Raw genomic sequence first — 12973 nt, forward strand, 5'->3', positions numbered from 1 at the left:
CCTCAAGAACAAATGAAAAAATGGCTTCTCCTCTTTTTTGACCAAGAAATCTTTAGGACATCTTACAGTTTTTCTTCATTGCCTCATTGCTCTCCTTTTGACTCCAAGAACTATGCAATGGAGACCCAACCAGAAGGCTTTGAATGCCTTTGGCTGCCAACTCTAATCTCTGGCTAAGAACCCCATCCTCACCCTTAATGATGCATTTCATTAACTCATTCTTCCCTGTTTTGCTCCCTAAGTCTTTAGCACTGGGTTCTCTAAAATGTAGACTCTTAGAGCTGAGATCATTCAATCATAGGATCTTAATTTAGAACCGGAAGGAAGGAAGGAAGGAAGGAAGGAAGGAAGGAAGGAAGGAAGGAAGTTGTATTAAGCTCCTACTATATGCTAAGCACTTTACAAATATCTCATTTGATCTTCACAATAACCCCAAAGGTAGGTGCTTTTATTATCTCTGCTTTATAAATGAAGAAACTGAGGTAGACAAAAGTTAAATGATTTGCCCAGGGTCACACAGCTAGTATCTGATTCCAGATTTAAACTCAGGTCTTCCTGAATCCAGGTCTAGTGCTCTATCTACTGTGCCACCTACCTTAAGTGCCTATTCTGCACCAGGTACACTTTTAAGAGAATAAAAAGACAAAGATGAGTACCTGTCCTCAATGAGCTTATACCTTACAAGGCAAAGCAACACATACACAAGTAAAGCCCTATTGCAATAGTCCAGGGGTGAGGTGACAAATGACTGCACTAGGGTGGTGGCAGTGTTAAAGGACAGATAGGGATATGTTTGAGAGATGTTATGAAGGTAAAACTGGTAGGTCTTGGCAACAGATTGGATATGGGGATGGAGGATCCTAGGTTGTGAACCTGGATGACTGGGAAGACCTGAGTTCAAATTCCACCTTAGACACTTGACACTTATTAGCTGTGTGACCTGGGCACATCACTTAACCTTCATTGCCCCCACAAAAAAGTGATATGGAAGCTAGAAATAAAGCAGGGTTTGGGGGAAAAGAAAACCAGATCCGTTTTGAACACACCGAGTTTAAGATGTTTATGGGATATCTAGTCTAAGATGTCTAATGAGAGGGAAGTTAGAAATGTAAGACTGGAGGTCAGAAAAGGGATTAGGACAGGATAAGTAAATTTGAGAATCATCAGCATAGACATAACTGAATGGAGGAAGCTGATGAGATCACCAAATAAAATAGTATTAAAAAGAGAAGAGAAGAGGGCCCAGTGGCACATTCACCATTAGCAGGTGTGAATTGGATGAAGATTCAGTTAAAGAGACTAAGAAGGAGCAGTCAGATAGATAAAAGGTGAACCAGACAGGTGGGTTGGAGAACCAGGAACCACAAAAACCTAGAGAGGAGATAGAGAAAAAGGGAATGATCGATCATGTCAAAGGCTGCAGAGAGGTCAAGGCAGATAAGGATTGAGGAAAGGCCATTAGTTTTTGGTAATTAAGAGATTGCTAGTAGCTTTGGAGGGAGCAGTTTCACTTGAGTGATGAAGTTGAAAACTCAACTGCAGAGTTTAAAAAAAGATTGAGAGGAAAGGAAGTGGAGACATAAATTACAGATAGCCTTCTCAAGGAGGTTAGCCACAAAAGGGAGGAGAGATACAGAAATGATAACTAGTGGGGATGGATTGATCAACTGAGAGTTTTTTGACGATGGGATGACACAGGCATGTTTGTAGGCAGTAGGAAAACAGCTGGTAAACATGAGAGATTGAAGATAAATCAGAATGGGGATAATAGAAAGGTTGATCTACTGGAAAGGGTAAAATGGAATGGGTTGGTCTCCCTGACACAAGCCTCTTCCCATTCCAGTCAGTCCATCCTGACAGGTGAGTACCTGTCAAAATGATCTTCCTAAACAGCAGGTCTGACCATATCGCACCCCACCCACACATGCTCCATACACTCCAGTGGCTCCTTATCACCTCTAGGATCAAACATAAAATCTTATAACCATTCAGACCTTCATAACCTGACCCACACACACACACACATACACACGCCCCTTTCCAGTGTTCTTTAACTTTAAACCTCACCCCCTCCATTCTCTGAAATCCAATGACAGTGGCTTCCTGGCTGTTCCTCAGTCAAGAAAGGCCATCTCCCCATTCCAGACATTTTCACTGGCTGCCCCCCACCATGACTGGAATGTTCATCAATTGCTTCTTGCTTCCCTGTATTCTTTCAAGTTGCAGAAAGTCTTTCCCAATCGCTCTTAATTTTAGCACTTCCATCTCTTAATTATCTCTTATTTATCCTATATATAATATCTTTATGTATAGTTGCTTACATGTTGTTTCATCCACTAGACTGTGAGCTCCCTGGTATTTAACCAGTCAATAAGATTTATTAAGTGCCTACTATGTGCCAGGCACTACGCTAAGCTTTGGGAATATAAGAAAAGGCAAAAGACGCTCCCTGCTTTCAAGGAGCTCATAATCTAATGGAGGAAACAATGCATAAAATAAAAAGGGAAGAGGGGTACCTGGGACAGAGTCATTATGAGGTTCTGCAGCAGAGTGGGAAGTGATAAAGGGCTGCTGTGGGGGCTGCCCTCCTTAAATGGAAGCTCCGATGTCCACCCTCTATACTCTCCAATCCAAGAAAGGGAGGAGCCCCAGGAGCAAGGGGTACTGAGGAGATGTGGGTTTCAGAGTAACCATCATCTTGTAGGACAATGAGTTTCTGGGGATCATGAAGTTCAAAAGAGAAGTTGGGTGGGAAATACTTAGTACAGAACCCAGTGAATAGTTGGTTCTTAACAGATGTTTACTGTCAAACTGGAAATATCTACAAAATGAATATGAACTAATTTCAGAGGAGAGGGAGTGGGGAAATGCACTAGCAGCTGAGGTTACCTCCTCCAAGCCCTATCATTTTAGATGAGGAAACGGAGGCCCAGAAGGCTAAGGTCACACAAGTAACAAGTAGATCTGCGATTCAAAGCCAAGTCCAATTTCTTCAATGTTTAGGTAAGGCTCTATAACACTTGACCTTTTTTGAAGCTGAGGAAGGTTAAATGACTTGCCAGGAATCACAGAACTCTTTAAATGGCAAAGTTAAGATTAGAACCTAGACTTGCATGAACTGATGATGAGTGAGATGAGCAGAACCAGAAAAACATTATACACAGTGTCATCAACATTATGTGTTGATCAACTGTGATAGAGTAGATTCTCCTCACCAATCCAACGGTACAAGAAAGTTTCAAAAGACTCATGATGGAAAAGGCTCTCCAAATCCAGAAAAAAAGGAACTGTGGAATATGGATGCTGAGTGGACCATACTATTTCTTTTGTTTTGGGTGCTGTTGTTTTTTTCTTTTTTGAGGTTTTTCCTTTTTGCTCTGATTCTTCTTATATCATGACTAATGCAGAAATATGTTTAATGTTATTATATATATATATATGTGTGTGTGTGTGTGTGTGTGTGTGTATATATATATATAACCTATATCAGATTACCTGCTGTCTAGGGGAGGGGGTGGGAGGGAGGGAAAAAATTTTGAAACTGGAAATCTTATCTAAATAAATGTTGAAAACTAAAAAAAATTAATTAATTTTTTAAAATATTAGAACCTAGATCTGTCAACTCTTACTTGGTCTCTCTCAACTTTCTCTTCCCAAATCCATCCCACCCACCCCCAATATGGTGGCCAGCTGAAGCCCAAGCACTTGCCAATCCCAAGCCCATGACTTAAGGAGTTGTAACCCACAGATCATAGAGTAACCAACCTGCATCAGTACAGTTATGTACTTCAATCCTCTCCTTTTACAGATGGGGAAACTGAGGCCTAGAGAAAAAGTTACTTGCCCACATTCACCCAGCTTCTAAGTTATGGAGGTAGAATGTTAGCATCTTTCCTACATGACCTTGACCCAGTCACTTCATTTCTCTGGGTCTGTTTCATCATATGGAAAATGAGAAGATTGAACTGGATTATCCCTAAAATCCCTTTCTGTGCTAAATCTATGAGCCTAGGTCCTCTGACTCCACATTCAGGTTGCTTCCCATTACACCAGGCTGCCTCTCTTTTCCTCCCTTCATTACTTATGGCTTAGGAAATGATTTTGCATTTGGTAACAGTTTAGCACCTGCAGAGTAGTTCAACCTTCAGCCTTGGAGGGTGAACAAAGTCCATGGGAAGATAAGTGGAAACAGATGGGAACAACTTGGAGAGGAAGGAGTTAATCCTTAAGCAGGCCACGTACAAAGGAAAGAGAACTTCCACATTTACTCTGCAATATGGCTGGCTGCTGAGGGCTGTAAGGCACACCTGGCCATGCTGCTATGGTTCTCTCAAGCGGGGAAAGTTAACTGCATTCAGCCTCTACTACAGTCTGGGCAGCCAGAGGATGCATTTGGAATACACCATGGAGTGGTCAAAAACAATCACACCTGCCAGTTCTAAGGGAAATTGCAAAGGCATCAGCTTTAGCACCCAAACTGAGCAGAGGAGTTTGCCAATGATAAAAGGGTTTCATATGGCATTGGACTGAAATATGGGGACCATCCAAGGAGACTTTTTTCCAGTACGTCTTGAAATTGCAAGGGCAAATTAATATATACACATAGAGAGAATAGAGGAGGAAGAGAGAGAAAGAGAGAGAGATAGAAGAAGGAGGAGGAGGAGGAGGAGAGGATAGAAGAGGAGGATAGGGACAGTTAGAGAAAGAGAAGAAAGAAGAAGATAGAGAAGAGAGAAGGAGGAGGAAGAAGAGGACAGGGAGAGAGAGAAACAACACTATAGAAAATAGCTATAACCTTATCTTTGATCACTGCTCTGGACAGTAGAAAAGGGAAATTACAGGGAGAGAAAAAAGAAGATAATTTAATGTCAATTACCAAACTTGGAAGGAAAAAGAAATTTCTCTTGCTTAGTGTATCTATCTATCTATCTATCTATCTATCTATCTATCTATATACATATATATACACACATATATATATACACACATATATATATATATATATTACCCTTAGTCAACAAAAGCCCTGTCTCATTTGAAGAAAAACTACTGAGTACTATTGGCATCTAATAGAATACATCCCTGAACACCTAGAGCAATGGACTTGACTTCTTTTGGGGCAGGGGGGTGGGGAGCCAACATATATTAAAAACTATTCCTCTCTTCCTAGGTCCTTCCGCCATTACTCACAGACTTCCACCATAAGGAGAGGGCCTTCTATACAAACACCCTCTAAGATGTTTATATGGACCAGTGGCCGGACCTCCTCATCTTATAGACATGATGAAAAAAGGTAAATGCTTCTGGTCCCCCTTTATACTTCTTTTGTCAGGTCACCCAAAGATGACGCGAAGCAGACAGCATCAGGCAATGGAACTGTTCCAATAGTAAGTGTTGATAGTAAGTACCATATGTGTACATGTCAGTGTCTGTGTGTGTGTGTGCGTGCGCGCGTGCGCACGTGCGTACAGTACATATACCAGCATCAGTTACTCAAGTTTAAGTAGGTAGGCTAAAAAATGGCAGCCTCTAAGGGAAGACCAAAAAAATGGAAGCCTTTTTCTCAAGTCTCCAGCATCCCCAGAGAAATGAGGGTCACAGAAGAGGAAAAAGGAAAAGAAAGAAAGAAAGAGCAAGGGAAGAAAGCCTGGAGGTAGAGGGCAGTGTAAACTTAGGATGAAAGAGAAGATGTCAGCCACACAGTCCATCTCTCCTTCGGGTCTCACTTTCTACCTATATGTTGTCATTTATTTCATAATAGACTAGAGTGCCCCACCCCCAAGCCCAGGAAAAAAGTTTGTCTTCTTACCCTCTCTTTTATTCTTCTGTCTCTCTCATTCATTGGATGCCATTTCCCTGCATTTAAAGAAATGGAATTTGAAATGCCAAAAGAAATATACTGCAGGTTAAGGGAAGTCTTAAGTCTGATAGTGACTCATAGAATCTAAGCTCTGATCATCTGAGTGGGATGCAGGAAGATGGAATTGGAAATCAAGTCTCTTCTTTCTTTTCCCTATTAACATCCACTGAATTCCAGGAAGGAGACAGATTTTTTTAACCAAAGCTCTGTGAGTCCAAGGAGAAGCAGTTCTGAAACACCTGTGGCTGTTTATAAAAATTCACTTATTCCTTTGTTTTTAATAACTAGACTTTCATATCTCTTTCTAAAGGCTTAAAGAAAAATGACTTAACTCTGTGAAGGGGGTAGTCTTTTATATGCTCCAGATGCTATGATTCTACCCAGTTTCTCTAAGAACCATCTTTACTCACAGAAAATCTCCCTCCATTGGAACACATTTCACAGCAGAAATCAAGATATGAAGGGAGATTAAGAGGACACACTTCTCCAGGTGCAATCAGCTCCAGCATCCCTCCACTCCAGAACATATTTCTCTATACATTACAGTGTCCTTCGTGTTCCTGAAGATTTAATAAGATCAGGTGAAGACCTATCAACAGTGACTACTCTTTGCATTGACTTTCCTTCTGTAGGATTTAATTAAACACCCCTCAAATATATACACGAATAAGAAAGCTGCTGGTGCCAGGGAAAAGGCATTAGACTCAGAGTTAGATGAGTCAGATTCAAATCTCAGCTACAACCTACGTGACCTTGGGCAAGTCACCACATCATCCTGGCCTCAGTTTGCTCATCCATAAAATGAGTGGGTTCGACTAAGTTATCTCCTCCAGCTCCTAACTCATGATGCTATGACCCTAACTAATCAAAGGATGGTTAGGGAGAAGAGTCCAGTTTGTCATGCTTGATCCCAGACAGCAGAGTCATAACTAAAGTGTGGCAGTTGCAAAGAGAGAAATTCAGACTTATTATCATGTCCCACTCCCTCACAGTTAAAGTTGTCCAAAAGTAGAATGAGATGCCTTGGGAAATAATGAACTTTGGGCTCCCCTTTGTTAGAGAACCTAAAACAAAGGCTGAATAATGATTTGGGGAGTATATCATAGGGGGATATCGTTCAAGTATGGGTTGGACTAGATGGTTGTTCAAGTCATTTCTGCCTTAGATTCCATAAAGCCTGAAGCCTCCATGAGTCACTCAGTCCTTCTAACTGAACTACAGTAGGCACCCCAGAACTCGGCAGACCAGGAATCCTTGACTTAATAATAGTAGCCAGCATTCATATAATAGGGCCTTAAGGTTTGCAAAATGCTTTACAAATACCTTTTCATCTTAACAATTCTGAGAGTTAGACACTTAATACCCTTATTTTACAGAAAAGGCAACTGAGGCTGACAGGTTGAGTGACTTGTCCAAGATCACACATCTAATAATTGTTTGAGGTGGAATTTAACTCGGGGTCCAGCATTCTATCCACTTAGTACCAACTAACTGCCTCTTCTATCTATCCTACACTGTTTTGTCTACAAGAGGCAAATGGCTCCTAGAGATTAGATTCCCCCATGGATATTCAGAGTTGAGAAATGAGAGCATTGCAGCGAGCACCACAACTGCTTAAAGGAAGATGCAGAATTGAGAGGAAAATAAATTCCACCTCAGCAAATCCCAAAGGAAAAGAGGAAAGGAAAGGGGAAGAGGAAGGGGAAGGGAAAGGGGAGGGGGAATGAGAAAGAGAAGGGAAAGGGAAAGGAAAAGGAAAAAGGAAAGTGAAAGAAGAGAAAAGGAAAGGGAAAGGAAGGAGGGGAAGAAGGAATAAGCATTTATTCAGTACCTACTGTATACCAGGCACTATATTAAGTGCTTTATACATGTCATTTCCTTTCTGTTTCTATTGGGCAGAGAATCATTTCAAGTCATTTTTAGATCTTTCATTGCCTATCTTCCCCATCCCCACTGGTTTCTGTCCTTCATTTCAGTCTCATGAACTTAATGATTTTTTGTTTTATTTGTGAATTGAAAATACATTTTTCCCCTTCTGGACAAAACTCCTCTTTAGTTGAGATTCCTTGAAGCCCAGAATTTCTAATTGCAAAATGAAAAACCTTGATTTAGAACTTACAGTAAAGACAAACCCTTGAGCTAAGAAAATTGCAGGTTGGCTGTAAAATACTGTGCAATAATATAATTTATGGAAAGTGCTTTGTAAATCTTAATATATAATTATGATATATTATTATTACTGTTATTACCCTGGGGACTCTTTGGGAAATCAATTGATTTGGGTTTACCTGAAGCTTTTTCTCTTGCCTGGTCATTTGAATGAAATTCCTTTATCAGCTTGAACTTAGTCATGGATCAATTAAAGATAACATTATCATAGATTTCATTGGGAAATTGCTTGACTTCATAGATTAAGCCTTGGGTCAGGAAAAAATAGCTCCATTTTAGAAGCAAGGATCAATGGAATGCATGAGAGATTTAGAGTTAAAGGAACTGAATTTGAATATCCCTTATCCACCACTTACTAACCATGTGATCCTGGGCAAATTACATCACCTTTCTAAGCTTGGTTTTGCTTCTCTGAAAAGGGAGGACATTGGACCACATGACTATGATCTTGGAAAGTGGACCAAGATACCACTTAACCTAAAAAGGCTTTGTAGATTCATTAATAATTCTTACACATTTGTGAATAAGATGGTCTCTGATTGATACTACAGTTCAGTATTTCAAATGGAGGCCTCGGGATTCCTATTGTGGTTAGTTAATTTGCCATCCAGTATTAATTACATATATGTTGCCTATCATATACAAGCATGTGGGGAGGCTGGAATGAACCTAGGGATTAAATTCAATGCATTTTGAGTCCATTCAATTCAACAAGGCACCCAATGTTCCAGGTACTGTGCTAAGTGTTGGGAATACAAATCAGTCAACAAGCATTTAGCAAGTGTCTTCTGTGTTCCAGGCACAGAACTAGGCACTGGGGCCACAGACAAAAGATAGTCCCTGCCCTCAAGAACCTTACATTCTCCTGAGGGGTTGGGAGTTACAAAGACTGAAAAATGAATGAAATGAGAGACCACTGCTCCCCACAGGTAGCATACAGTCTACCAGAAGATCCAGACCAAGCACCCTAGGCCATGGAAACACAGGTGGTAATTGACCAAAAACTTGAAAAGTCAACATGGTAGAAGGCAATGATGTCCAGATAAGCCATAACATCATTGGGTTAGAGTTAATTCCATGGAAGTTTCTGTTAGACAAAAAAGGTAAAACAAGGGTCACTTTTGTCATTAGAGCCAAGACATCCCTAAAGAAGAAAACAATCCAGCAGCTCCTGCTCCTGTCATCTGAGTTAACAGTTTGTGTTCTCCTGGGGCTAAAAGATGTAGCAACTCCATTTATTTTCTGCTCAGCTGGCACTCAGCAATCTTGGGCCCCATGGGTTTGCCCTCGGACAAACTAGCAGAAGGGCACTTTTCATTGCAGCCTGAAAGCTAGGACTCTTAGACCCCGAACCCCTGCTGAGCTTCATTTTTAACTTCAGAGAAAAACATTAGCTTGGTTAGTGAGAACTGGGCAGAACATTGCAGTAATAAAGACCTTGGTTCTGGCTGTGATTTCTTCTGTGAAAGTAGTCATTTTAGTACTATCACTACTACTACTACTACTACTACTACTACTACTACTACTACTACTACTACTACTACCACCACCACCAGCACTACCAAAAACAACAACAACAATTTCATTTTATCCAGACCTGTGTTTTCATTGGTATAGGGTTCTTCTAGACCAGGAAACTCCCTCTATCAAGGAAGTATATAGCAAGGGCAGCTAGGTGGTGCAGTGGATAGAGCACCGGCCCTGGAGTCAGGAGGACCTGAGTTCAAATCTGGCCTCAGACACTTAACACTTACTATCTGTGTGACCCTGGGCAAGTCACTTAACCCCAATTGCCTCACAAAAAAATAAAAATAAATAAATAAATAAATAAATAGATAGATAAAATAAGGAAGTATATAAACTACAGCATATAATCCTAGAGAAAAGTGTGGGATACTGAAAATTTAAGTGACTTACTCTGGGGCACACAGCCATTATGTGTCATAAATGATACTTGAACCCGTTTTCTTGGTGCCAAAGCCAATTTTATATCCATTATACTGTACCACATATCAAATACTATTAGTAGGGCAGCTAGGTGGTGCAGTGGGTAGAGCACCAGGCTTAGAGTCAAGAAGACAGACCTGAGTTCAAATCTGGCCTCAGACACTTACTAACTTTGTGAGTTTAGGCAAGTCCCATAAGCTTGTTTGCCTCAGTTTACTCATATGTAAAAGAAGCTGGAGAACGAAGTACAAACCACTCCAGTATCTTTTCCAAGAAAACCCCAAATGGGCTCATGAAGAATTGGACACAACTGAAATGACTAAACATCAATGATTATAATACAATTGACTAATATTATTAGTAATATTTTATTATGTCAATTAGTAATAGCTAGCACTTATATAGTTCTTGAAGGGTTGCAAAGCACTTTACAAATATTTAAGTTGCTCCTCATGACAACCCTTGGAAGTAGATGCTATTATTATGCCTATTTTATACATGAGGAAAAAGAGGCAGGCAGAAGTTAAGTGACTTGCCCAGGGTCGTAGAGTTAATGTCAGAGACAGAATTTGAATTCAGGTCTTCATTACTCCAGATACAGCACTCTCTATATTGTGCCACCTAACTGCAAGGAAATAGTAGAAATCATGCAATACATCACTGCAGGTTGCAAACATTTAGCAACTACTCATTTCCCAAGATATGACCCAGTGGCTAGAATTACACATCAGAAACGTGTCTTTTATGATTTGACCAAAGACAAATCCCCATACTCTAAATGCAGACCTCAAAATATCCTGGGGAACTCAACAATAAAATTTACTGAAACTAGACTATTATCACAGGCCAAACTACTGCCCACAATCCCCCAGACAAAACAATGATCCGTAAAATCTTAAGAACAATGTCTTTCATAGATTTTCGTCATCTCAAATACTCATAATCTCCAAGCTTTGTGAGATGAAAAGCTTTCCAAATGCAGAGACCTGGCAGAGGAGATCAAAATCCTGTGGGGCCATGATGAGATACATTTAATACCCATGGTCCAGTCTGCTACTGGCATCCCAAGGATGCTCTCAATGATGATCTGACATCTGAATATTTTTATTCAAGTACAAAAGCAGTTATTTTATCCACTTGTACAGAGAACATTAAATACAAAAGACTAGCAGCAGAATAGCAACCTATCCAAGGACCCCATTGAAAAAGATGAGAAGTACCGGATGATAATAAGAATGCTGAATCATAGAATTTAAGAGTTGGAAAGGATCCAAGGGGTCATTTAGTCCAACCAATACATGAAAATCAATCCCTACAATAACTTCCCCTATAAGAGGTCATCCATCTTCTAGTGAAAGACCTCCATGGACTGGAAAACCATGATCTTTGCATGTGGCCCATGCCATTTTGGGATAGCTCAAGATTTTACTGTTTTCCTATCTCCTGACTAAACAAGTGCAGCTTCCTTAACCTATCATGGATTCCACAGCTCATTTAAGCCTCACAACAGTCCTATGAGATAAATATCATAGATATTATTTCTCCCAGATAAAGAGAGTGAAGCCCGGGAAAGTGATTTGACCATGGTCACATAGCTAGTATTAGAGGCAGGATCCAAGCCCAGGTTTATTCTCATTCCAAATCCATCTCTCTATCCACTGAATTACCCTGTCTCACTACCAATAGGCAAGTCAAACTCTGCATTCAGTACATGTTCAGTTCAGAAGACATTTATTAAGCAGCCATTGTGTTCAAGGCCCTGCAAGTCTCCATCTGCCAAGACTAATAGTAGCAAGGGCTTCTTAAAAAGTGTATGGAGAGGGGCAGCTAGGTGATGCAGTGGATAAAGCACCATCTGGCCTCAGATACTTTGATACTTACTAGCTGTGTGACCCTGGGCAAGTCACTTAACCCTGCCCCCCCAAAAAAAAGTGTATGGAAAAAATGAGGTCTGAAAAAAAAATGTTCTATCAATTAAAAGTCTAATCTTGCCTTCTTTCCCACCATTTCTCTTGTATGATATGCTATGGCCAGTAAACCTGATGCTAAGGAAGCCTAGAATTCAATGATTATTTAAGGTGATGAAGGAAAAACGCCTTTTTCTACTGCCACTATTACCCTCCAGGCTGTGTCTGTCCCTGTGTGTGTATGTGTATGTATGCACTTAATATCAGAATAATATGCTGAAGAAACATCTTGGTTGGACTCCATGGCTTGCTCTCAATTTGAGGCTTGGTTGACCTGAAATTTTGTTATCTTGAATGCCATTTGAAAGAAAATGAAGAGAAAGAAAGGGAGAAAAAAAGAAAAAGAGAGAGAGGGAGGAAGGAAGGAAGAAACAAAGAAAGAGAGAGAGAGAAAGAAAAAGAGAAAGAGAATGAAAGAGAGAAAGAAAGAAAAAGAGAGAGGAAGGAAGAGAGGGAAGGAGAGAGAAAGAAAGGGAGGAATAGAGAAAGAAAAAGAGAGAAGGAAGGAAGGAAGGGAGGAAGGAAGGAAGGAAGATGAAGGAATGAAGAATTGGAGTCTTAGATATATTTTCTTATACTGAGATGTTCCTTATAATAATATCTGTAGAATCAGAAGATGGAAAACTAGAAAAGACCTTAGAGACAACCCAAGAAGGTCATCAGAGAAGCCCCATGATGTTGTTTTAAAATAAAAGCACAGGGACTAATGACAGGAAGACCTGGATTCAAATCCTCCCTCTGACAGACCCTGGGCAAGTTCTAGAACCACATTAAGCCTCATTCCTAATCTTCTTATGGGGGTCTATAATATTAATCACATCACAGGATGGTTGTGAAGGTCCCTAATGAGCAGATAAATGTAAAACATTTTAGAAACATTTGAAGTTCTAGATAAATGTGATCTATTAATATTTTCAACCCAACTCATCATTTTTTGTATTTATTACCATAATTTCTGTTATTGTTTTTTAATAAAAGTATTTTATTATTTTCCAGTTACATGTAGAGATGGTTTTCAACATTTTTTATA

The 12973-nt window shown here is 40.0% G+C and overlaps 1 protein-coding gene across 2 annotated transcripts in view; it reads left to right on the top strand.

Annotated features, from left to right (window-relative positions):
* The window catches only part of KCNMB2 (potassium calcium-activated channel subfamily M regulatory beta subunit 2), a 325777-nt gene that overhangs the window by 281660 nt on the left and 31144 nt on the right, over positions 1-12973 (top strand). For both annotated transcript variants that reach the window (XM_043996333.1, XM_043996332.1), the window contains exon 2: positions 5171-5293. In XM_043996333.1, coding sequence (XP_043852268.1) covers positions 5238-5293 — 56 coding nt within the window. In that variant the 5' untranslated portion in view covers positions 5171-5237. The remainder of the gene's footprint in view (positions 1-5170; positions 5294-12973) is intronic.

The sequence above is a fragment of the Dromiciops gliroides genome, chromosome 3, assembly GCF_019393635.1.
Source record: "Dromiciops gliroides isolate mDroGli1 chromosome 3, mDroGli1.pri, whole genome shotgun sequence".
Lineage (NCBI taxonomy): Eukaryota > Metazoa > Chordata > Mammalia > Microbiotheria > Microbiotheriidae > Dromiciops > Dromiciops gliroides.